Source organism: Thamnophis elegans, chromosome 15, assembly GCF_009769535.1.
Source record: "Thamnophis elegans isolate rThaEle1 chromosome 15, rThaEle1.pri, whole genome shotgun sequence".
Lineage (NCBI taxonomy): Eukaryota > Metazoa > Chordata > Lepidosauria > Squamata > Colubridae > Thamnophis > Thamnophis elegans.
The window spans coordinates 43,398,474-43,425,716 of record NC_045555.1 but is presented as its reverse complement, the minus strand read 5'-3'; the positions used below and the strand labels follow the sequence as shown (position 1 = coordinate 43,425,716).

General features: G+C 41.6%; 1 protein-coding gene across 1 annotated transcript; it reads left to right on the top strand.

The window, feature by feature from the left end:
- LOC116518347 (putative lysosomal acid lipase/cholesteryl ester hydrolase) lies at nt 1-27,243 on the top strand. The gene is made up of 9 exons (XM_032231681.1): nt 1-102; nt 992-1,109; nt 6,626-6,824; nt 13,814-13,923; nt 15,757-15,893; nt 18,159-18,305; nt 19,185-19,256; nt 24,678-24,743; nt 27,007-27,243. The coding sequence occupies exons 1-9, from the start codon at nt 1-3 to the stop codon at nt 27,241-27,243; spliced, it is 1,188 nt and encodes a 395-aa protein (XP_032087572.1).

Genomic DNA, 27,243 nt, shown 5'->3' with positions numbered 1-27,243 from the left:
ATGTGGCTGTTTCTGGCAATGGCATGCTTAATCCAGCAGACTACAAATTCAGAAGAATCTTTCCGAAGAAGGCATTTGAATCCTCAAGGATTCATGACAATTGTAAGTTGTTGACATGAAACAAGTCGGTTGACTCATCTCCCCCTGCCCCATCTTTCCTCCTCCTCCATACCACTATCACCACAACAGGAACAAAGATTTTCCCACTATAGCACGCTATCAGCCCAGGTCTTTTTAACAAAGAATGGCTACCTTGAAAAATTGAACTCAACCTTCATTGACCTCCAAGGCAATAAATGTAAATACTTAAATATGCTAAACTTGTGCATAGCTTAACCTGATGTGGAGACAGAATTCCCCTCTCCCAACTGAACCAGAGGAGTAGATACAGTTTGGGCAAGGAGTAGCAACAGTGTCTTTGGGCAATCCCTTTGAAGGGATGTAAAGCAATTTGAACTCGATTCAGGAGCCTACTAGCAACCAAGGCAGAAATTTTGGCTTAAGAATAACTCTTCATTGGTGGGGCCGCTCTGCAAATACTCTAATGCCTATTTTAAAAGATTCCCGAAGACTTTCAGACATTAACATTGTAATTTTAAAACACTTTCCATGCAGGTGGGATTGCTAACACATTGTATACCACCTGCAATTTCTAGGTATCCCCAAAGGCTACTTCAGGTAGGGGGCATCACAACAGTTTAACTGAGCAGTTATGAAGACATAGCTTTCAAATCTCAAGAGTTTTCTTGTCAAGGGAGGGCATATGAACCAAGCTCAGTCAAGGGTGTCTAGCTAGATTTATTTATTTTTAGGTATAATTCATTATTGCATTCACCATCAGGATTCGTTTTTCCAGAACTGCTAAGTCACTATATCTGAAGATGAAGCCACAAAGGTATATAAAATAGAAATATATTCAAGCTACTGAACAGATTATAGACCCCATAGATATACAACTTAGATGTTGAGCAATTTACTATTTCTTTTGCAGCCTGAAATTAGTCAATATTGGGGATATCCCAGTGAACAGTATGAAGTTCTGACTGATGATGGTTATTATCTTCAGTTAAACAGAATTCCTTACGGGAAACACTGTCCAGATAAGGAAGGTAGGTCTGCAATATGATATTTCCAGATATGAATTGCTTACATACTTCATATATAGTCATTCAAGTCGTCATGGAAATCTCACTTATGCGTTCTTGGGAAGGGGAGTACAAAACTGTTTGTACTTCCTGCACAGTTGCTGTTTTCAGCTTTGACTGGAAGCTTCTGCTGTGGTTTTTTTTTTAAAGCCAGAGATACTTGGCATGAGTATTCTATTATCTTTCTACAAATAATTGTGCAGCGTGATGTATTATGATGGGCGGTTCAGTCTGACAGTCCTTTGAACTTGTGAAACCAAATAAATGAAGGGTTTCTCAGTAGCATCGACTCCGCGTCTGTGAACTGGGTCCATGCCCTTTTGTGGCTCCTGAAAGTAACTGGTGGAGCATGGGTGGCTGGATTCAGGAGATAGTTAAGGTTTCTCTGAGGGAGAGAGTTTTTCCACTTGACTTGGAAAAGGTTCGATGGTCTCTCTTTTAAAGGAGATATTCCTTAACCCATCTCTACTTGAAAACTATCACTTAATCTCCGCTTAGTCTCCAATTTTAGGAATCATAATTAAGAAAGTGATAAGGAGTCCAAAAAAGAAGAAGGGAACAAAAGAGAATGAGGTGGCTGGATGGAGTCACTGAAGCAGTTTAAATGGACTCCAGGGGATGGTAGAGCACAGGAAGGCTTGGGGGAACATTGTCCATGGGGTTGTGATGCATCGGATACGACTTCGCAACTAACAACAAGGAGTCCATTGCACATGATCCTAGTTGAAGTCTTCATTACTTTTAATCTGGGTCATGGGACAGAAACTGCATTGATCATTCAAATGAATGGAGACAGGGATAGTGCATCTGTCCTGAACCTTAGACTTCTTGGTAACATTGAACACAATCACACATGGTATGTTTCTAAACTAGTGTCAAGCTCTGGGAGTAGTAAGCAGTACTTCATGGTCATTCATAAATAAATTCATTCTTACTTGTGTATTTCCAACTGATAAACAATTTGTTGCTCCAGTTTGGAATATTGCAAGGTTTCACTTCTCGCTTATATTATTTAATCCCATTTTGAAACTGGGCATAATTGTCAGTTTGGGGTGACAGTTGATGATTTACAACTGTACATTATTATCCCAGGGTGAGAGTTAGTGAAATTTTAAATTGGTTCCTGGAGGTTGTGGGAGTGCAGATGGGGCAGTTTGAGTAATCAGAATTGTTACCTGGTATCTACACATTAACTTTAATTCTGGCACTTAGTCTTGATGGCATCAGGTTTATCCTGAATAGCTGGTCCGTGACTTGAGCATCTTTCTGGTTCTACTTCACAAAACACTGTAAAGGGGACTAAACAAGACAAATTGTAGTTACTCATTTCTGAAGGAGCATTATACTTATAGATAACTGTTGTGACTCGGCAGAAACCTCCTGTGAGTTGTTTCGGGATGCAGGGCTGACCGAATCACAGGAGAGGATAACGAGCAGCAGTGGCTCGTTAGGATCTCCTCCTGTGGATAAAAGACTGATGGTGCCACGCCCTAGTTGCAGAAGTCAATGTTTGTTCGTTCCTTCCATCCCGTTCCGTTCCTGTTCTAGCCATTCTCTGTTTGTTTGCAATCATCGAGAAGAAGCACTTGGATAAGTGATTTGATTTATATAAACCTGTTTTGCTGTAGTTTACTTTTGCCAGAGAATTTATTTGTGTTTATTTTGGGCTCGCAGCCAGCAAGAGCCGGGACTGATAAAGACATTCATTTGCAAGCTGTGGGTTGCTGTAGTTTCTGAACGGGCAAGGTGCGGGTCAGAACAGATAACATACAATAAATCATGTATTCTTGAATTCCTTTGCAGGGCCTAGACCAATTGTTTTATTGGTACATAGTTTTCAGGGAGTAATTGTCAGTTTGGGGTGACAGTTTCATTCTGCTGATGATGTACAACTGTACATTATTATCCCAGGGTGAGAGTTAGTGAAATTTTAAATTGATTCCTGGAGGTTGTGGGAGTCTAGATGGGGCAGCTTAGAGTAGACCCTACCTACCAATGAGAATTGCTACATGGTGCCTACACATTAACTTTAATCATGGCACTTAGTTTTGGTGGGGTCAGTATCATCCTGAATAGCTGGTCCGTGACTTGAGCATCTTCCTGGTTCTACTTCACATTGGTAGAACAATCAAATGTGGTGGGCGAGGCCGAAGCTGTGACGAGACGACGTGCGATCTCAAAGCTCTGAGATCGCAGTCAACACTTTTATTACTGGGGGACTCCCAACGGACCTAAATCATCCCAAAGAGATGGTGAATAGGAAGATTATGTCTTGCTGATCTCGAGGATATCGCAAAATCTCCGAAAGAAGCAAGAAAAGATCTTCGAACCAGTAATAAAAATTCTGACAAAGTCAGGGCGGCCCCAAAACGGAATGATGTGGAAAGAGAGAGTGTTTTCAGCCGGTGAGAAACTTTTATTGTTTTAAAAAAATGGACTGCCTATAAAACCTAAAATCCAACTTAAATCAAAGAATAGAAGAATTTAGCGGCAAATTTGATCTTTGTAATGGTTCTGGACAGTGGTTATCTTACTTTTTAAATGCTATTTACATGGATTGAATCTAAATAAACCTTTTTCAAATGGATGGATTAAGCTTTCTTCTTCTAACATTTCTTTGTGACTTTCTGCAAGCTACAGATTGATTGTTTTGACTTCGGCATTGCAAAGTTTTACTGCCTGGCTGTTTGGCTTAAGATCTGATAAGATACCACAGCTGTCCCTTTGAAGTTTGCTTTCGCTTACAGAGAACTTGTGAATGTATATTTTAATCTTGCTGACCTTTTAAGAAAAAAACAACTGTGTATGAATATGGCGTACGCAGAGTCTTTGAATTTGCAAGGAATACTTTTAGAACTGCAAAAATTATTAAATACAGAGGAAAAAATAGAGAGAAAATTGGAATATTTGGAGCATCTAACAATAAAATATAATGAAAAAACTGAGGATGTTTTTCAAATACAAAATAAGGAGATTGAAACTCAAAAAACTGAAATAGAAGACGAATATAAAGAGATTAAACCTGTTGATATTCATGGCAATTGGTTTATTTCTGAAAACAGAAAGAGTGGAATATTGAAAGAGGAATTAAATGGAGAGAAAATTTATTTCAAAGAACAGGACATAGAAGAAGAAGAAAACATTAAAGAATCTATGGACTATGAAATACTATTTACAAAATATTTGATAATACTGCTGATAATTAAAGACAAGCTGAATAAGGAAACAGAAAGAGGGCATCAAGACTACTTGAGAGATATTACAAGCAAGGAGTTGCTAAAAGGAGTCCATACAGATTTCATCAAGAGGATGTTTGGAGGACTGGATCCACAAATGGCAGAAGACATTAGATTGTTTTGCTATTGGAAAGATACAGGTTGATAGATGGAAGAGTATAATTTAAAACTAGCTAAACTTAGTTAAATTTAGTGACAATAGGTATATTTAAATAAAAATTGATAATGATAGTAATGTATACAATGTGTAGTGTTATGATAAGTAATAATTGGATATGAATATTGAATGTTACCCGTGAAGGGAAGGCTAAAAATCCTTTTGGACTATATATAAAGGGTATTAATAATAATAATAAAAAAGAACAAAATTAGACACAGCTAAGTTTTAATTATTAGAGGGGGAAATGTTATGATATAGGATATAGTTAAATAAAGAAAGGATAATGATAATAAATGTATGGGTATAAAATAAGGGAATTGGATGTAAATGATAAACGGGGATTTGGAAAGGAGGATTAGAAAATTTTGGTATTAAATATTATGGATGTTTAGCTAGAATAGGATATGAGGATTTAATGTTAATGGAAGATTTTATAAATAAGTAAATGAAATGCCAGTATGTGGTTATGTATTAAATCTTGGTATATTTTATGATGAAGGACGTTTAAATAATCATAGTCAAATAAAAGTGGAGGTATGATGATGGTAATATAATAAATATCCGAGTTAAGATATTAGAGGTAATATGAACTATATTTGATGGTGGAAGTAATGCACAAAAGCCTTTTGTAACCAACTGATACACTTTCTACAATATGTAAAGAAGGGGGATTTGTATGTTTGTTTTGAAAATAAAAATATATTTTTTTTAAAAAGAAATATAAAATGTGAACCTTCACTTAGGAGTGCTTTTGAGACTGCTATTATCAAATATTTTGCAGACTGCTAGTTTGGCAACCTGCTACTGTAAGATGATATTGATGACAAGGTTGTTGCATAGGCTCCTAGAATGATTTTGGGCAAATACACAAGTACTTTATACCTCTGTCAATCCTCTTACGTTCTTACATATTTAATGGAAGGTATTTTATAAATATTGTTACAGCAATATCAGTGGTAGATTTAGTAGCACAGTTAAGATTCTGCAGGGAAAACTGTGATTGGCTATGTGTTCTGACCCCCCTTCTTCGCTCGTTCACAGATGACAGTCAGACAGACTTAAAAGGAAATAACTTTATCAGTTTCGGCTCACGCTGGCTGTGAGCCCAAAATAATATAAATAAAGCCTCTGGCAAAAAGGTTACGCAGCAGAATACAAAAACAAAGAGCTCTTACAGCAAAACCAGGTTTACAGAAAGAAAGCAAATCACTTCTCCAAGTGTCTCTTTGAATCAGGGTTACAGAAAGCAAATCACTTATCCAAGTGCCTCTCACAAACAAACCACGACCGATGAACGACAAACCACGAACGAAGGACGAACGTTGACTTCTGCAACCAAGGTGTGGCACCATCCGTCCTTTTATCTCCAGAAGACGACACTAACGAGCCCCAGCTGCATTGTTATTCCTGCATCCCGACTCAACTCACAGCAAACTTCTGCTGAGTCACAACAGCTATGCATACAAAAGGGGGGGATACACCGCAACTACATCTGTTCCAGTGGTGGTATTCAGCAGGTTCTGACCAGTTCTGGAGAACCAGTAATGGAAAATTTGAGTAATTTAGAGAAGCGGTAAATACCACCTCGAACTGACCCTGCCCCATCTATTCTCTGCCTCTCAAGTCCGAGTTGATCGGGAGGGAATGGAGATTTTACAGTATACTTCCCCTGTCACACCCACCAAGCCATGCCCACAGAACTGGTTGTAAACTTTTTTGAATCCCACCACATCTGTTCCTGAGATACTGTGGCTGCCATTGCAGATGGCCCATAATAGCACTAGCACTTAGACACTTCACAATGCTTTACAATGCTTTACACTCCTCTCTAAGTGGTTTACAGAGTCAGCATATTGCCCCCAACAATCTGTGTCCTCATAATCCTAGGAAGAGAAGCATTTGGTATGGAGTGCCTTCGACAAAGGGTTCATGAGTAAAAATTATATTTTGTCATTTCAATCCAGACCTCTACACAATCCTAATGTAACTGTGCTGCTCTAAAGGGTTCTTAACAAGACAAAGTGTAGTTACTCATTTCTGGAGATTACATACAATAAATCATGTATTCTTGGATTCCTTTGCAGGGCCCAGACCAATCGTTTTATTGGTACATGGTTTTCTGGCTGATGGGAGATGTTGGATTGCAAATCTTCCTAGCAACAGCCTGGGATTTTTCCTAGCAGATGCTGGCTATGATGTCTGGATAATAAACCTTAGAGGGACCACTTGGTCTAGAAGACACAAGGAGTTTTCAATTGACCAGCAGGAATTCTGGGAATTCAGGTACCTTCCAAGGAGAATAGATAGTAAAAATGTTTGTTGCAAGTCTTGCAATTTGTTAAGAAAGGTTGTTGTAGGATTTATGTAAATTAATGAATAAATATTTTTCTATAATATAAACTAAGTTAAAACGGATACAATAAACCAAAAGCAACATTACAAAGAAAAATACATAAAAATAGAAAATAGGTTAGCAGCAGCCACAAAAATAACAGTATTGAAATATATGAACTGGTGAGGCATCGGTTTTTCAGTGCAAAAAGGTTTTTATTTTTTTTAAACAAAGTGTTGTTTACACTTTGTAAAAAGTGTTGTTTACACATTTTGTTTTTAAAAAATTAAAAACCCTTTTGGTTTTCTTGGCGAAAATATGAATTTTGCACTATATATAAGATATAACTACATCTCTACAGAAATAGAGCACAACAATGATGAGAACTATCTTGAATGCATTTGGATCAATATTAAATGTTGGGATGGGGGAAATGACATTGCCATAGGTCTATACTACAGGCCATCCAACCAAGCAGAGGAGGTAGATGAACTTTTTGCTAGTCAGTTAACTAAGGTATGTAGGAATGGGGGATTTTAACTACCCTGACATCAACTGGGAAACAAACTCTGCACCAAGTGGAAGATCCAACAGGTTCCTAACAAACCTCGCAGACAACTTTGTTTCCCAAAAAGTGGAGAAGGGAACAAGGGGATCAGCCATATTGGACTTAATTCTCACCAACAGAGAGGAAATGATAGAAGGTGTTATAGAAGCCACAGGAACCCTGGGGGCAAGTGACCATGCAATATTGGAATTCAACATTATGCAAACACAAGTAGTAGAACAAAGTGAAACTAGAGTCTTGGACTTTAAGAGAGCTAATTTCAATAAACTTAGAGAGAGCTTGGGAAGAATTACATGGATGAGAATCCACAAGGGGAAAACAACTCAAGAAGCTTGGGAAATTTTGAAAAATGAGATTACAAAAGCCCAGTCTAGCACAATACCAATGAAGAAGAAAAATAACCGCTCCCAAAAGAAACCAGCATGGCTGCATAAAGAACTCTCTGACAAATTGAAAGACAAAAAGGATAAATAGAAAAAGTGGAAAGAGCGGGACATAACTAAGGCAGAATATCAGCAAGGAGCCTGAGCCTGTAAAGATGAAGTAAGGAAAGCTAAGGCTCACAATTTAGATTTAGATTTAGATTTTATTGGAAATTTATATGCCGCCCTTTTCCCTGAGGGGACTCAGGGCGGCTTACAACAGTGAAGGGAAGGGAGTGCAAGACAAGACTTAAAAAGAAAGGAATCGTGATTAAAAGAAAATTGATCATAAAAACACAACATTCACTCAACATTCGGGCGGGGTGAGAGTAATCCTATCCCCAGGCCTGACGGGATAGCCAGTTCTTAAGGGCTGTGCGGAAGGCCTGGACTGTGGTGAGGGTACGGATCTCCACGGGGAGGTTGTTCCATAATGTCGGAGCAGCAACCGAGAAGGCTCTCCTCCGCGTAGTCGCCAGTCGGCACTGACTGGCGGATGGAATTCGGAGGAGGCCTACTCTGTGCGATCTGATGGGACGCAGGGAGGTGATTGGCAGGAGGCGGTCTCTCAAATAGTCAGATCCACTACCATGGAGCGCTTTATAGGTGGTAAGTAAGACCTTGAAGTGCACCCGACGATCAACAGGTAGCCAGCGCAGCTCACGGAGGATTGGTGTTATATGGGCGAACCGTGGTGCGCCCATGATCACTCGCGCGGCCGCGTTCTGGACTAGCTGAAGTCGCCGGATGCTCTTCAAGGGCAGCCCCATGTAGAGCACATTGCAGTATTCCAGCCTAGAGATCACAAGGGCTCGAGTGACTGTTGTGAGAGCCTCCCGGTTCAGGTAGGGCCGCAACTGGCGCACCAGGCGAACCTGGGCAAATGCCCCCCTGGTCACAGCCGACAAGTGGTGGTCAAAACTCAGCTGTGGATCCAGGAGGACTCCCAAGTTGCGGACCCTATCTGAGGGGGATAAGTTTTGCCCCCCCAGCCTGATTGGTGGAACGTTAGCCAAATTTTTGGGAGGAAAGCACAACAGCCACTCGGTCTTTTCCGGGTTGAGTACCAGTTTGTTAGCTCTCATCCAGTCTTTAACAGCCTCAAGGCCCCGGTTCATCACGTCCACCGCTTCATTGAGTTGGCACGGGGCGGACAGATACAACTGAGTATCGTCCGCATACTGGTGGTATTTTATCCCGTGCCTTCGAATGATCTCGCCCAGCGGTTTCATGTATATGTTAAATAGCAGGGGGGACAGAACCGAACCCTGCGGCACCCCATAGGTTAGGGGCCTCGGGGACGATCTCTCCCTCCCCACCAACACCGACTGCGACCTGTCCGAGAGGTAGGAGGAGAACCACTGTAAAACAGTGCCGCCCACCCCCACCTCCCGCAGTCGTCGCAGAAGGATACCATGGTCGATGGTATCGAAAGCCGCTGAGAGGTCGAGGAGAACCAGGATGGACGCATAGCCTCCATCTCTGGCTCTCCAGAGATCATCGGTCAATGCGACCAAAGCGGTTTCAGTGCTGTAACCGGGCCTGAAGCCAGACTGGAAGGGGTCAAGGTAGTTAGCTTCCTCCAAGGTACGCTGAAGCTGTAAGGCCACCACCTTCTCAACAACCTTCCCCAGAAAGGGGAGGTTGGAGACTGGACGATAGTTGTTAAGAACTGCTGGATCCAAGGACGGTTTCTTCAGGAGGGGCCTCACCACCGCCGCCTTAAGCGCGGTGGGGAGGTATCCCTCCCGAAGAGAGGCGGTAACAACCGCCTGGATCCAGCCTCGTGTCACCTCTCTGCTGTTGGCAGTCAGCCAAGAGGGACACGGGTCCAGTATGCAGGTGGAGGAACTCACAGCTCGCATAGCCTTGTCCACATCCCCGGAGGCAACATCCTGAAACTCAACCCAGAGATGGTCTACCAAGTTATTCCCCTGTGTCCCGGCTGGATCTGCAGGGGTGGAGTCCAGTTCCGATCGAAACCGAGCAATTTTGTCCGCCAAGAACTGACTATATTCCTCAGCCTTACCCTGCAGGGGGTTCCCCGTCTCCCTCCTATTTAGGAGGGAGCGGGTTATCCTGAACAGGGCGGCTGGGCGAGACTCGGCGGACGCTACCAAGGAGGCAATGTGTGATCTTTTGGCGGTTCTCAATGCCCAAATATACTCCTTGGTGCAAGTTGTCAACAGTGCTCGGTTCGATACGGACCTGTCGGATCTCCACCGGTGCTCTAGGCGTCTCCTCCGGCGCTTTATCTCGCGGAGCTCCTCGGTGAACCAAGGGGGTCTCCGCGAGCCGCTGACCCGGAGGGGCCGTAGTGGCGCAATTCGGTCTAGAGACTCTGATGCCGCCGAGTGCCAGGCCGCAGCAATAGTCTCCGCCGAACTGTGGGCGAGAGCATCTGGAATGACCCCAAGCTCCGTCTGGAACCTAACAGGGTCCATCAGTCGCCTGGGGCGGAACCACCTGGTCGGTTCCTCCTCCCTACGGTGGGGGTTTGGCCTCCGGAAGTCTAGCCTCAGTAGGTAGTGGTCTGACCACGACAGGGGAATGATCTCATTTCCCCTCAGACCAAGATCATAACTCCACTGCTCCGAGAGGAATACGAGGTCGAGTGTATGTCCTGCCAAGTGGGTAGGGCCTCGAATTACCTGGGTCAGGCCCATGGCTGTCATGGAAGCCATGAACTCCTGCGCTCCATCAGAGCGTTCACCGAGCGAAGGCAGATTGAAGTCCCCCAGAACCATCAGTCTAGGGAACTCAACTGCCAGCTCGGCTATTGACTCGAGGAGCGCAGGGAGGGCCGCTGCAACGCAGTTGGGAGGCAGGTACGTTAGCAGCAAACCCGCTTGACCCTTGAGGTCCAACTTCACTAGCAGGGACTCACACCCGACAAGCTCCGGAGCAGGGATCCTACGAGGAGCTAAAGACTCCCGGACTACAATAGCCACACCGCCACCCCTTCCCTGGGCTCTCGGCTGATGAAGCACCTGAAACCCGTCTGGGCACAGCTCTACGAGGGGGACTCCTCCCTCCGTGCCCAGCCATGTTTCAGTAATACATGCCAGGTCTGCCCCCTCGTCTACAATCAAGTCCCGGACGAGGGGAGCCTTATGGATAACAGACCTGGCATTTAGCGACAGCAGCCTGAGACCAGGGTCCTGATTGCTCACGCCATCTGACCTTGGAGTGGGACTCATAGGGCCGGAAGGAGGGATCTCTGCAATATAGCGAACCCTCCTTCCCCTATAATGGCCAGCCCTAAAGTCCCCGCCATATCTGCCTCTCCCTGTTATGACCGCAATGCTCCGACTCTCTCCCGTGGGCATAATTCCCCCAACCACCCCCATGGCCCCCGCTTGTCCCGCCAGGTCCTCCGAATCATTCATACTCAAACTCTCACACAAGCAGTCCTCACTGATAGAATTAAAACACAAATACAGCTAAATAAAAATAAAAGTGAGATCATTCATACAACCAGACAATCCCATGCACTCAACATACCAGTTAAAATTAGAAAATGATAGGGTTGCGCAGGTTCAAGATAGTATTAAGTTCGTAATAGTCCAACGTAATAATCCACCCTCTCCTGAGGGGGGGGGGGTCACACCCTAATGGGGGGCTCCACTCTTCTCCTTCTGCTATGCCCCAAAGAAAAGTCCACAGCCGGAAGGTCAAAGTTCGATAATATACAAGGCAGTCGTGTGTAATAAAGGGGAGGCAGAAATGCCTGATGTTTATAAGCAAGAATTGTTCAGTCTTATTTCCCTTAAAGTCCCAGAGAGAATCAGCGGACCACATAGGAGAAAGTCTCTTTCCTAGGGTTATATAATGTCCATAGTCTGGTGGGCCAAGATCTAGGGCTGGCCCCAGCTGCTCAAGGCAAAGGCAAAGGGGGGGAAAGCGACCCAATGAAGAAAGGCTGGCCACACAAATAAAAAATAACAAAAAAAATTTCTTCAAACATGTTAAAAATAAGAAAAAAAACTTAAGGAAACAATTGGTCCGTTGCTGGGAGAAAGTGGCAAGAAGATGACAAGCAACAGGGAGAAAGCAGAACTATTTAACTCATTTTTTTTGCATCTGTCTTTACACAAAGGGATAAAACAGTCCAACCTACCAAAAACAGCACCACAAAAATCAGATTAGGAACACAAGTTGAAATAGGGAAGAAAATGGTAAGTGAGCACCTGTCTACCCTAGACGAGTTCAAATCACCAGGACCGGCTGGATTACACCCCAGGGTTCTGAAGGAACTGGCAGATGAAATCTCAGGACCACTGAACTATATCTTCAGAGATCCTGGAGCACTGGAGAACTGCCAGAGGACTGGAAAAGAACTGATGTGGTTCCCATCTTCAAAAAAGGGGAAAAAATAGATCCAGGAAACTACAGACCTATCAGCCTGACCTCAATATCAGAGAAGATTCTGGAAAAGATAATCAAACAATGAATTAGCAAACCCCTAGAAGTAAACAAAGTAATAGCCAAAAGCCAACATGGGTTTGTCAAAAACAGATTATGCCAGACTAATCTTATTGCATTCTTTGACAAAGTGACAAAATTAGTGGACCAGAGGAATGCCGTCGATATAGTTTACTTGGACTTTAGTAAGGTGTTTGATAAGGTAGACCATAAGCTATTACTAGATAAAGTAGAAGAATGTGAGTTGGACAGCATCACCACCAGATGGATTCGTAACTGGCTGACCAACCGCACTCAACGTTTAGTTCTCAATGGAACTGCATCTACATGGAGGGAAGTATGCAGTGAAGTACCCCAAGGCTCTGTTTTAGGCCCACTACTCTTCAACATCTTCATCAATGATTTGGATGAGGGGATAAATGGGGAACTCATCAAATTTGCAGATGACATCAAGCTGGCAGGAATAGCCAACACTCCAGAAGATAGGCTAAAGATACAGAAGGATCTTGACAAACTTGAACATTGGGCACTATCTAATAAAATGAAATTCAATGGTGAAAAGAGTAAGGTTCTACATTTAGGCAAGAAAAACGAAATGCACAGGTACAGTATAGGTGGTACCTTGCTCAATAGTAGTAACTGTGAGACGGATCTTGGAGTTGTAGTGGACAACCATTTAAATATGAGCCAGCCATGTGCAGCAGCTGCCAAAAAGGCCAACACAGTTCTAGGCTGCATAAACAGAGAGATAGAATCAAGATCACATGAAGGGTTAATACAACTTTATAATGCCTTGGTAAGGCCACACTTGGAATACTGCATTCAGTTTTGGTCGCCATGATGTAGAAAAGATGTGGAGACTCTAGAAAGAGTGCAGAGAAGAGCAACAAAGATGATTAGGGGACTGGAGACTAAAATATATGAAGAACGGTTGCAGGAACTGGGTATGTCTAGTTTAATAGAAAGAAGGATTAGGGGAGACATGATAGCAGTGTTCCAATATCTCAGGGGTTGCCACAAAGAAGAGGGAGTCAAATCACTCTCCAAGGCACCTGAGTGTAGAACAAGAAGCAATGGGTGGAAACTAATCAAGGAGAGAAACAACTTAGAACTGAGGAGAAATTTCCTGACAGTTAGAACAATTAATCAGTGGAACAGCTTGCCTGTAGAAGTTGTGAATGCCCCAACACTGGAAGTCTTTAAGAAGATGTTGGATAGCCATTTGTCTGAAATGGTGTAGGGTTTCCTGCCTAAGCAGGGGGTTGGACTAGAAGACCTCCAATGTCCCTTCCAACTCTGCTATTGTGTTGTATTTTATTGTATAGTACAATATAGTACAGTAAAGTACAGTACAGTATTACTATTAGTATTACTATTAGTATTACTATTAGTATTACTATTAGTACTACTATTAGTATTAGCAATAGCAATAGCATTAGCATTAGTGCTTTGATCCCGTTGTCCAAAGATGGTAACCTAGGTGAGTATTATTACAGGTTGATTTGTATGTATTTTTGTGTTACAGTTTTCATGAAATGGGAATTTATGATGTACCAGCAACAATAAATTTCATCCTACAAGAAACAAAACAAGACTCTTTATATTATGTTGGCCATTCCCAAGGAGCATCAATAGGTAAGAATATAGTCTTGGCATCGTTTTATAATAACTATTTTTCTCCATTTATCAAACAAGGACCCAGCACTCCTTTTTTCAACTGGGTTGAGCAATTAAAGGAAAATGACTCTGTATTTTTCTTGGCTTTGGTCCATATCATCTTACACACACGTGCACACACACGTGCACACAGACGTGCACACACACACACACAGACACACACACACCATTCTACAACTCTGCTGTAAAGTGTTCAAAATCTATTCTGGGTTAAGAGTCTTTAACAGATAATGTCTATATGGTGATGTCTGTCAAGAATTTACCAAGGCCATCATCAAGTGGGCCTTCATTTCATGGAGGTGCACCATTTTGTCTGAATGAAGCACCTTTGCTTCCACATGAGGACAATCGACTTCAAATGGCCGCTTTGTTTTCTGAACATTTGCTGAAGCAAATTGTGGCAAATGTAACACAGCAGCCGGTTTTTAGTTAGCTCCCATAAGATACCTATGTCTTTTTCCCCCCCACAGTTTTAATAGGAATATCAAGAAGATTTAGACTGATATATCATCGCATAATGCTTTACAACACTCTCTGGGTGTTTTACAACATAGAAGCATTATTTGCTCATTGCCCCCAACAATCTGGGTCCTCATTTTACAGACCTGGGAAGTATGGAAGGCTGAATTAAGTTGAGCCCTATCAGGATCGAACTACAGGTTCTAGGCAGGGTTTGCCTGCAATACCACCACTGTGCCACTAGTTACATAAAAGACATTACATAAATACATCTCAGTTGCTAAGCACCCGAAACTTGATCACGTGACTTTAGGGGATGTTGTGATGGTTTTAATGTAAAAAAAAATCTATAAATCACTTTTTTTTTCAGAGCCGTTGTAACTCCGTACAGTCACTAAACAAATAGTTGTAAGTTGAGGACTATCTGTACAATACTTCTACATTATTACAATAATTATCCAATTATTAACCCAAAAGCATATCCCTATCAAGATTATAAATCAGGATTATAAAAATAATCTCTAGCTAAACAAAATCTTAAAAGGACCCAAATAGTCAATTTCATAATCTTCACTTATTTATTTGTTTGTTTGTTTGTTTATTTATTTATTTATTATTTATTATTTATTTATTTATTTATTTATTAGACTTATATACCGCTTCATAGGGCTTTCAGCTCTCTCTAAGCAGTTTACAAATTTTTTAGCAAATTGAGTCAGCAACTTGCCCCCACAGTCTGGGTCCTCATTTCACCTACCTCGGAAGGATGAGTCAATAGCAATAGCAATAGTTAGACTTATATACCGCTTCATAGGGCTTTCAGCCCTCTCTAAGCGGTTTACAGAGTCAGCATATTGCCCCCAACAACAACCCGGGTCCTCATTTTACCCACCTCGGAAGGATGGAAGGCTGAGTCAACCTTGAGCCGGTGAGATTTGAACAGCCGAACTGCAGAACTGCAGTCAGCTGAAGTAGCCTACAGTGCTGCATTTAACCACTGCGCCAGTCGACCTTGAGCCAGTGAGATTTGAACCGCTGAACTTCAGATCACAGTCAGCTAAAGTGGCCTGCAGTACTGCACCCTAACCGCTGCGCCACCTTGGCTCTTGAATTCATTAATTCAATTAAGTCCACTCTTTTCTTACTAATTTTTACATTTGTGTCACTTCCTGACTCCTATAATTCTAACTCTCCCAAAATCCCATATTTCCTCCATTCTAGTCAACCGTAATAATGAAACGTTTCCCAATTTCATATTTTCTACTTTTAAAAGATTAGAATACCCCCCTACAATTCTGTAGTTTCAATTGCTTCCTTCTTTACTTTTTGCAGGTTTCATTGCTGTGGCAATCCTGCCCCACTTCTCTGAAAGAGTGAAATTATTTTTAAGCCTCTCACCTGTCTATACCCTGAAAGGGTTAAGGGGGACATTTCGTATACTTGGACTGATACCAGAAGGACTCGTAAAAGTAGGTATTTATTTATTTTCGGTTGCTCTATGGCACAGGTGGCACTTGGAGCCATTTGTTAGCGCATGCAAGGAATTGCCCTGTCAGCTCCAGCGCACATACATGTGCTGGCCAGCTAACCTTGATCTTCATTTTTGGCCGTTTTTTGCCCTCCGGAGGCTTCCCAATGCGCGTTGAGCCATTTTTCTCCCTCCAGAGGCTTCAGGGAAGCCTCCTGAAACCTTCAGAGGGTGAAAAACAGCTCTACGGGCAACCCAGAAGTTCAGGAACAGACTTCTGGTTTGCCTGTGGGGCCGTTTTTTGCCCTCCTGAGGCTTCTCTACGCACTTTGAGCCATTTTTCTCCCTCCAGAGGCTTCAGGGAAGCCTCCTGAAACCTTCAGAGGGTGAAAAACAGCTCTACGGGCAACCCAGAAGTTCGAGAACAGACTTCGGGAAGCCTCTTTGCTGCAAGCCCAGGTCTTGGCGGTTCCCGTGGGAACTTCATCGGCCGCCGCTGCCACTTCCTCTGCTGCTGCCGCTTTCCCCTCTGCCCTGGCCGCGGCTTATGCCGCGTTCGGAGTGCTGCCCTTTCCAAAAGCCCCGCCGAAGCCCCAGCACTGTGTCCGCTATAGAGCGGGACGCATCCTGCCTGTATGGGGGACACAGCGGAGGGGCTTCAGTGTGGCTTTTGGAAAGCTGCGCCAGGGCTTTGCCTCACCAGCCATAAAGCTCACCGCACGTCACTGCTTTGTACCCACAATGAAAAAAGTACATTACTGTGGTTCAATACCATATCAACAGCAGAACCGAGTGAAACACTCATAACATTCCATCTACAGAACAGCTTTGCCTTGTAAATATGGTAATATTGATCCAGAATCCACTTATTCTGCTTTAGTGTAATTTCCACTGAGAAATCCAAATATTGCTCCTAATGCCTCTTCTACACCCATTTCTGGGAAGCAGTCTATTCTACCTTGTAACACTAATTTGCAAGGTTTAATTTAACAAGTTTTAATAAGCACTTCTATGCTTCAAAACCAAGGCAGTTGTGCCAGCAGTCTTGAGCTGGGAGCTGGCCCATGCTGTGCCTATGCTGTGCCATTACCTTAAATGCATCCCAAAAGGTGGGGCAGATGGGAGACAGGATTTCAATAGCAATAGCAATAGCAATAGCAGTTAGACTTATATACCGCTTCATAGGGCTTTCAGCCCTCTCTAAGCGGTTTACAGAGTCAGCATATCGCCCCCAACAATCCGGGTCCTCATTTTACCCACCTCGGAAGGATGGAAGGCTGAGTCAACCTTGAGCCGGTGAGATTAGAACCGGCGAACTGCAGATAACAGTCAGCACCCTAACCACTGCGCTAGTAAAGTGCTAGCATAGTACATCCACGACCAGTGGTGGGATTCAGACAGTTTCTGAACAGTTTGGTGAACTGGCTGTTGGAGGAAATCATCAGGGCAAAGAGCTCGTTGTTAAATTATTTCCATCCCACAACTGCCGATGACCCACACCCCTGAGCTAATAACATGATCACATTGCTTTTGACATGTAAGGAAACACTCCGAAGATTGCAAAGGGTAGGGAACTAGTTTGAAGGCTAAGGTGTGAAACTGAATAGTCTTCTCTCTTTCCAGCCAGAATGGATAACCCCAGGAATGTGATTTCCCACTTAGTGACTGCTTCGCCTACTATTAGGGTTGTTACGGGAGGACTACTATTTGTAGTACCTGACTCTGGGTGGCTTACAATGAAAACAGAATGGAAACAATACAAAAAAGTAAACAGAAGGAAAACAACAACATAAAACTATTCCTGTTTGTACCGTATTGTGTAAATGTAGTGTAAATCTAAATTTTGTATTTCGTTTGTTTGTAAATAAATCAAAATACATAAAATGAAAAAAATAAATTAAAAAGGATTGGGTAGGGGAATTCTAGGGAAGGACTTCTATGATAGAGCCGAGGTGGCGCAGTGGTTAGGGTGCAGTACTGCAGGCCACTTCAGCTGACTGTTATCTGCAGTTCAGCGGTTCTAATCTCACCGGCTCAAGGTTGACTCAGCCTTCCATCCTTCCGAGGTGGGTGAAAAGAGGACCCAGACTGTGCTGACTCTGTAAACCACTTAGAGAGATCTGAAAGCCCTATGAAGCGGTATATAAGTCTAACTGCTATTGCTATTGCTATAACTTGGGGAAAAGTAAAATTCATGTTGGAGAAGGAGGGACATTCTGGGAATTGCAAGGTTTCTTTCTCTCCATCGGCCATTTTTGTTTTACAGCTAATATGGGGCACTAAAGAATTTTCTGTTTTTAATGAGAGAATAAAGAACACCATGATCTACGCATGCAGCTATCCAGTAATTGACCAGCTCTGCCTCCAGATCATTTTCCTTACAGGCGGATATAATGAGAAAAACCTAAATGTTGTAAGTAAGCTCTATTTTTATTTAAATTTTCTACAAGCAAGGTACGGGTTAACCAGATGACCAGATCAGAAGCTAAAGTCCAGGATGATACTTGAATAGGAATGCATTTCAACACTTGGCAGATTTATGGACTTCCATAATTCAAGGTTGATCTTGAATCTTGAAGGTCTGGCTGGATATTCCCTTCCAGTGGTGGGTTTCAAAAATTGTTCGAACCTACTCTGTGGGTGTGGCCTCCTTTGTGGGAGTGGCTTGCCACCCATGTGACCGGATGGGAGTGGCTTGCCGCCCATGTGACCGGATATGAAGATGCCGCCGACACTTGTCAGAACCACCTTAAATTACCTCACACACAGCACTGGCATGCATAAGAATAGGATGTCAACTTGTTTTTTAAAAAGCATCTTTGGTTTGCGTTAAAACAACTTCAATACCCCCAATGTTCTGATTGCACCACAAACGCAGTAGTCATCCTTACCTTCCACAGAGGCACTGAGTTTTATAAATAGGAGCATGACAGTGTAGAATAATCATATCCAAGGACCAGTGGTGGGTTTCAAAAAAGTTTGGACCCTCTTCTGTAGGTGTGGCCTGCTTTCCGGGTCCACTGATGGAACCTCTTCTAACCGGTTCGGTAGATTTGACGAACCGGTTCTACCGAATAGGTGCGAACGGGTAGGAACCCACCTCTGAAAATCGCTCACTTATTCTCCAATAGGATTTTCTATTGTTTGTGGTAGTGTGCAAACTTTTTTGGGGGAAAACTGAGGTATGGGATGTAGAAAGAACTGTTTAGCTTATTTGCTTCTATTTAAGTAACAATAAAAATACTCTTGTATTTTAAAAATTGTAAATATGTAGTTTTTTCTTGTTTTTCAGAGTCGGTCAGATGTATATGTTGGAATCTTTCCTGATCATTCATCTGTAAAAGCCTGGATTCACTTGAGTCAGGTAGAGTACAATTTAAGCTTGTTAGTTATTTCAAGGCATATCAAAATTGATATATCAGTGTTTTATATTTAATTAAATGGTTGGTTTGAGTGCAAAAGACATGATAAGCAGGGGTGTTTATTGGTTGGTTGGTCGGTCATGTAGTCAAATAGATAGATAGATAGATAGATAGATAGATAGATAGATAGATAGATAGATAGATAGATAGATAGATAGATAGATAGATAGATAGAGTTTTTAGAGGTTTTTTTTAGAGTTTTATTATTATTTATAGGCCGCCCTTTTCCCTGAGGGGACTCAGGGCGGCTTACAAAATATAGGGAAGGGGGTACAAAACAGTAAACATGAAAAAATACATGAGTAAAAATAGTACACAACATTCATTCATCATTCAGGTGGGGACAGATTACGATCTTTATCCCCAGGCCTGACGGGATAGCCAGGTCTTGAGGGCTGTGCGGAAGGTCTGGACGGTGGTGAGGGTACGAATCTCCACGGGGAGATCGTTCCAGAGGGTCGGAGCTACTACTGAAAAGGCTCTCCTCTGTGTAGTTGCCAGTCGACACTGACTGGCAGATAGAACTCGGAGGAGGCCTAATCTATGCGATCTAATAGGTCGCAGGGAGGTAATTGGCAGGAGGCGGTCTCTCAAGTACACAGATCCACTACCATGATAGATAGATAGATAGATAGATAGATAGATAGATAGATAGAGAGAGAGAGAGAGAGAGAGAGAGAGAGAGAGATGATATAGAGATAGAGATAGAGATAGATGATATAGATATAGATAGATGATATAGATATAGATAGAGATAGAGATATAGATAGAGATAGAGATAGAGATAGAGATAGAGATAGAGATAGAGATAGAGATAGAGATAGAGAGATAGAGATAGAGAGAGAGAGAGAGAGACAGAGACAGAGACAGAGATAGAGATAGAGATAGAGATAGAGATAGATATATAGAGATAGAGATAGAGATAGAGATAGAGATAGAGATAGAGATAGAGATATATAGAGATAGAGATAGAGATAGAGATAGAGATAGAGATAGAGATAGAGATAGAGATAGAGATAGAGATAGAGATAGAGATAGAGATAGAGATATATAGAGATAGAGATAGAGATAGAGATAGAGATATATAGATATAGAGATAGAGATAGAGATAGAGATAGAGATAGAGATAGAGATAGAGATAGAGATAGAGATAGAGATAGAGATAGAGATAGAGATAGAGATAGAGATTTGATGAAATGTCTTATGATAGACAGCCCCTGTTTGAGATTTGACTTTAAAAAGAAAAACAAAAGTGGCAACAATGTAATGTCTCCAGTTCTAATTCCAGGGAAATTTATTCGATATTGTACAACAAACATTTTTATGGAAGTAATTTTGCTATTAGCACTTCAAAAAAATGTTTTGCAGAAAATAAATGCTCATTAAGATTTTTATACAGACATCAAGGAACTCTTGTTCACTCACCAAGTGTCTCTCATTATTATCCAAGTACATGGATGGGGGTATGACAAGATGAGGACTATGCCAGAGATTTAACCATATTAAACTGGTCTCAGTACAGAAGTCAGATCTTAAACAATATTGTGAGACTTCATTGACAGAAATCCATATCAGATTCCTCATTGCCCAACTGGACAAAGATGTCATATTAGATGCTGGAGTTCTTAGATATCTGGTGACAAATGGGATGCAGGATTTGGCTGACCATTGAAGACCAGCAGCTGCAAAATTACTGGAGGAATAATTGTTCACAAATCACAAATACAACACCAAGAAAACCAAGAAAGAAGGAATTGTTATTATAAATCCAGTCCACCAAGAACAGAATGTCTGAAAAGAATGCACCAATTCTGGAAAGAACAAAATCCGGAATCAGAACTAACAGAATAAAGACTAGCAGATCAATGAGGACCTATATTGCGAAATAAAGTATTCACACAGAAGTCTACGGAGATTCTATAGCAATAGCAATAGCAGTTAGACTTATATACCGCTTCATAGGGCTTTCAGCCCTCTCTAAGCGGTTTACAGAGTCAGCATATCGCCCCCAACAATCCGGGTCCTCATTTCACCCACCTCGGAAGGATGGAAGGCTGAGTCAACCTTGAGCCAGTGAGATTTGAACCGCTGAACTGCAGATAACAGTCAGCTGAAGTAGTCTGCAGTACTGTACCCTAACCACTGCGCCACCTCGGCTCTTATCATTCTCAGTCATCCAAGTCATGGTTGTCCCAAAAGTGCTTTTTTTTTTCAAGAGGCAACTGGACTTTCTGTGGGGAGGGGTTGTTGAAGATATTTTGCTTCTCATTCAAGATGAGAATGCAAAATATCGTCAAAAAAAAAGGCCAAAAGTCCAGTTACCTCTTGAAAAAAGCACCTTTGGGATATTCATACAGAACTAGACTTGGAAGAATTGCAGAAATCTACCCAGGCAAAGGAAAGGAAGCCTTATCAAAAGTAGGTCAGACTGAGGGGAAGGGTAGAGGGGAGGAAGAGGAAGGAGAGAAGGGAAAGGAGAGGAGGAAGGAAGGAAGGAGAGAAGAAAGAGAAGAAAGGGGGGAAGGAAGGAGGGAAGGAAGGAGGGAGGGAAGCAAGGAAGGAGGGAAGGAGAGAAGGAGAGAAGAAGGGAGGGAAGGAAGGAGGGAAGGAAGGAGAGAAGGAGAGAAGGAGAGAAGAAAGGAGGGAAGGAAGGAGAGAAGAAAGGAGGGAAGGAAGGAGAGAAGGAAAGAGGGAAGGAGAGAAGAAGAGAAGAAAGGAGGGAGGGAAGGGGGAAGGAGGGAGGGAAGGAAGGAGGGAAGGAAGGAGAGAAGGAGAGAAGAAAGGAGGGAAGGAAAGAGGGAAGGAAGGAAGAAGAAGTAGGATTGTTGTAAGATAAGATGGGTTTATGGGATGGTAAGAAAGCAATTTCAAGTATATTGTCAACTGTAGGGGAGAAAAATTGTTACAAATACATATTATTTTTTTTAAAAAGTAGGTCAGACTGCAGAGGCAAATCAGGGGTTGTTAGACAGTAGAGGAAGTCAGCATAGTTATTAAACCAGACACCCTCTTCTCTGCCTTCTCTGCAAGAAGCTCAAAGCCCCCCTAATAAAAAATAAGAGAAATTGAACCAAAAAACAATTGAGCATCAAGAACAGATCAAAAACAACAGGATAAGGTTGCCTGCATTGAAGCTTGTTCCCAAGAAAAGGCTAGCCAAAATATTAACCTTTAAATTAAATTAACACTTCAGATTATGACTATTTGATTTGATTTGATTTGATTATATTTATATGCCGCCCTTTTCCCCCGAAGGGGACTCAGGGCGGCTCACAATTCAAATCAGGGAAGGGGGGTACAGACAAAAAATAAAAGACGAAACATAACAATACATAATTTAAAAACACACAACAGTCATTCCATTCGAGACGGGGGCAACAGCTCTTTAGCCCCAGGCCTGTCGGAACAGCCAGGTTTTAACAGCTTTGCGGAAGGCCTGGAGGGTGGTGAGGGTTCGAATCTCCACGGGGAGTTTGTTCCAGAGGGTCGGAGCAGCCACAGAGAAGGCTCTCCTCCGGGTAGTCGCCAGTCGGCACTGGACGGCGGATGGAATTCGGAGGAGGCCTAATCTGTGGGATCTGATTGGTCTATTGGAGGTAATTGGCAGCAGGCGGTCTCTCAAGTACCCAGGTCCAATACCATGAAGGGCTTTATAAGTGACAACTAGCGCCTTGAAGTGTATCCGGAGACCAATAGGCAGCCAGTGCAGCTCGCGGAGGATAGGTGTAACATGGGTGAACCGAGGTGCACCCACAATCGCTCGCGCGGCTGCATTCTGGACAAGCTGAAGTCGCCGAATGCTCTTCAAGGGCTGCCCCATGTAGAACACGTTGCAGTAGTAAATACCTTTTGACTAAATACCTTTTGGATACACAATCAATAGGCAAGAACAAAGAAAATAGGGCAAAACTGATCAATATTCTGGATGAAGGAGATCATTAAAAATCCCTGAATATCCAATGGCTGCAAAAGGTGATGAAGGTAGCATAGATGGCTAAATTCATTGCTTTGATAAAAGAAATATATATATACCAGTAAGTATTTTTGCACTTGGAAACCGCTTCTGGACTTTGTGCTTGAGGTGGAAAAAAATAAAACTTTGACTTTAAGTTTTACCAATTAGATAGATTTGTGGATATAGAAAGGGCTAGTTTATACTATTTTGTAAAAGTAAAAAGTTAAGGTTGGATGTTACTATCTGATTATACTGCACCAAAAGAAGTCAGAAATCAATGCCTTTTCCTTCTTTTTCCCCTTCTTTTCTGCACAATAACCTTCCCCTTTCCCTTCCTTAGGTATTTTTGTTTTTTATATTATAAACAAATAAAAATAATAATTAATTTAAAATGCCTGGACATCCTAGAAACCGGCATTACGCAGGACATTACAATCAAGAAGTTTAGCAATAAATACATCTTGGAGTGAAGAAGATCTTAAAATATTCTTCAAACTCAAAGTCAGTTGAGTGAATTCCAGCAGGGCAAATAACATCTGGAGAATTCCAGTCATTAGATACACAGCTGAAATAATGGTCTGGAATCAGAACTGGAACTTCCTGGATCAGGAGAGCAGAAAAAATAAGGACAATAAATCATGTCTTTCATCCACACAGTGATGTTGTCAGGCTCAACTTACCAAGGAAAATATATGCGCTTGGAATATTGCAAGAACATCAGGCAGTTGAAGAAGATAAAAGAGCATTGGAAGAATATCTACCAAGTCCAATGAAGAATATCTACTGAAGCTAATACACCATGAGGCTTACTGAGTATTAGAGAGAACAAACTTGCCCACACGAAAGACCGAATGAAGAATAGAAAGGCAGGGCAAAATATTACATGACAGAAGAACTGACAGCTGTGCTTTCACATTATGGTGTACATAATAACAATAACAATAATAATAATGCAATTAAAAACAGTAATACATATTAGTAATTAGAATATGCTAAAAAGATGGAAATCCCTAGATTATTATAGTTTATTGTTTTTTCTTGTTGTTTTGAATTGTACATATTTCAGTGTCCAGTTTGTGAGATAGGTGGCTATATACATTTGATAAATGAAAATAAATATGATTAAATCTAGACCATATAGAATATATTTGGGTTACTTCCTTTTATGAGTTTTACATTTTTAAATTTTTAAAATTTCTATGGTACTTACCTTAGTAAAGTAAATATTTTACTATTTTTCACTATGTTTACTGCCTTTGTTGTTTTAAAAAGAACTTTACAATCTTTCTATAAAATTCTAGATGAAAAACATGTGCATACATATTTTGTACATGTTGTTAATATTTTTTAATATTAAGATTTCAAAACTAAACTTTAAATTGTGAATAATGTTTTCATTTTCTTTTAGATTATTCACTCTCATGAATTTAAATATTATGACTATGGGCAGAGAAACATAGAGATATACAACATGGTAAGAAAAAGTATAATTGTTATAAGGATTTGACAGTTTTTTTAAAAAAAAAATAGCTAGTTAAATATTGTTGATTTCCTGTAATTTATCTAACAACTGTGAATACCTCCATGTGAGTTCTACAAATATATATATTGTGTCACAACCCCTGGTATGCCGAAATATGGGAGGGAGCATACTGCTTCCCTTTTCTGTCTATCGGATCACCCTAGGAGCCATACAGGCACAAATGCAACATATATGCATACATATACATATATGCAACATATATACAAATGCAACACACTCACACACAGACACACACACACACACACACACACACACACACACACACACACACACACACACATATATATATATATATATATATATATATATATATATATATATATGTTATATTTATGCTGATAAATAAATAAAGGGAGACTAGTATAGATCTATTTCAAGCTATTTAGCTCTCATCAGCTAGCCACACCCTTGTTGGGAATCGAACCTGTGTTCAACAAGGGTGTGGCTAGCTGATGAGAGCTAAATAGCTTGAAATAGATCTATACTAGTCTCCCTTTATTTATTTATCAGCATAAATATAACAAATGTAACAAAAAGGCAACAGTAAAAAATATTGGGTTTCTGTCTGGATGGTCTCTTGTGACGAGCCGAAGACAGAGAGTGGAAGTGTGACCTTCCTCCCATATTTGGGCATACCAGGGGTTGTGACTTTATTTATTTTTATATATATATATATATATATATATATAGTGTCACAACCCCTGGTAAGCCCCAATTATGGGAGGAAGCTAACTGCTTCCATCATCTGTCAATCGGCTCGTCACAAGAGACCATCACGACAGAAACCCAAATATATATCATTGGTCTGAGAATTGAATTCTTGGGCTCTAATTTATACTGTTTGTAGTATATTTGTTGTAAACTGCCCAGACTGTTAAGACTGAGATAAACTCTTTATAATCAACCAATCACACCCACATTCAAAGAAAAAATAAAGATGTCATGTTTGGCCAGGAAATTTTCAGATCTCCCCCTGAGCAGACGTGGCACAGTGGTTAGGGTGCAGCACTGCAGGCCACTTCAGCTGACTGTTATCTGCAGTTCAGCAGTTCTAATCTCACCGGCTCAAGGTTGACTCAGCCTTCCATCCTTCCGAGGTGGGTGAAATGAGGACCCAGACTGTGGGGGCGATATGCTGACTCTGTAAACCGCTTAGAGAGGGCTGAAAGCCCTATGAAGCGGTATATAAGTCTAACTGCTATTGCTATTGCTAGTATAAATAATTTTCCAGCCTCGTTAAACTTCAGTATCCTCAAAGACAGGCAGAATTTTTTCCAGGGCTCAGTTAATATCAGCATAACAAGGGAGGAGAAACTCTGCTGGCAAGTGGCTAGAATGCTATGTTCAGGGTAATTCTGTCCACAGTCTAGAGTTCAATCCTTACGGATCAAAGGTTGTCTTCCATCCTTCTGTGGTCAGTGAAATGAGGACTCCGATTATTGGGAGCAGTATGCTGACATTGTAAACTACTCAGAGAGGACTGTAAATAGCAATTAGCAATAGCAATTAGATTTATATACCGCTTCATAGGGCTTTCAGCCCTCTCTAAGCGGTTTACAGAGTCAGCATATTGCCCCCAACAACAATCTGGGTCCTCATTTTACCCACCTCGGAAGGATGGAAGGCTGAGTCAACCCTGAGCCAGTGAGATTTGAATCGCTGAACTGCCGAACTAGCAGTCAGCTGAAGTGGCCTGCAGTACTGCACTCTACCCACTGCGCCACCTCGGCTCTTCATTAAAGCACCATGAAGCAGTATATAAGCGTAAATGCTATGGCTATAATATTTACTGTCTTGGTTTGTGATTCTTCTCCTACCACTGTAGTCTTGCAGCCAGATGACGGTGTTTTAATTTTGGATGTTAGCTTTCCCTAAACCTCTGAAATTAATGACCATCATCTGGCTGCAAGATCATAGAAGAAGAAGAAGATAGAAATCTGTTAGGACTAATATTCAATAGCTGTTAGTGAAATCTTCTCGGTGTTTCTGCCTTTTGCCTTTCTGGGTGCCGCTAATCGACAATAGGTCATCTACTTATCATAGTCCTGTTGTGAATAGCATATAAGTTTAAGACATGCCTACACTAACAATTTAACCTTCTGTCAAAAAGACTTGAATCCATTAGGCAACTTCTCTGCCCAGCGGGGGTGGCTCCCAAATCACCTTCTTTGTTTCTTCCTCTTTTCATCCGCAGACAAAACCTCCGTTTTATAAAATAGAAGATGTTAGTGTTCCAGTAGCCGTGTGGAGTGGAGGAAAAGATATTGCCATAACCACACGTGATATTGAATCCCTGCTTCCTCGAATCCCTCGTTTAGTTTTCTACAAGGACATTCCTGACTGGCAACATTTTGATCTAATCTGGGGTTTGGATGCCCCACAACGCTTCTATCCCGATGTGCTTGAATTGATGCAGAAATACAAGGATTAA

Coding starts and splice junctions, on each gene's coding strand:
- LOC116518347 (XM_032231681.1), top strand. CDS start 1: ATGTGGCTGTTTCTGGCAATGGCATGCTTAATCCAGCAGACTACAAAT. Junction 13,924..15,756: donor TTCCCAAGGAGCATCAATAG/GTAAGAATATAG, acceptor TACTTTTTGCAG/GTTTCATTGCTGTGGCAATC. Junction 18,306..19,184: donor ATGAGAAAAACCTAAATGTT/GTAAGTAAGCTC, acceptor CTTGTTTTTCAG/AGTCGGTCAGATGTATATGT.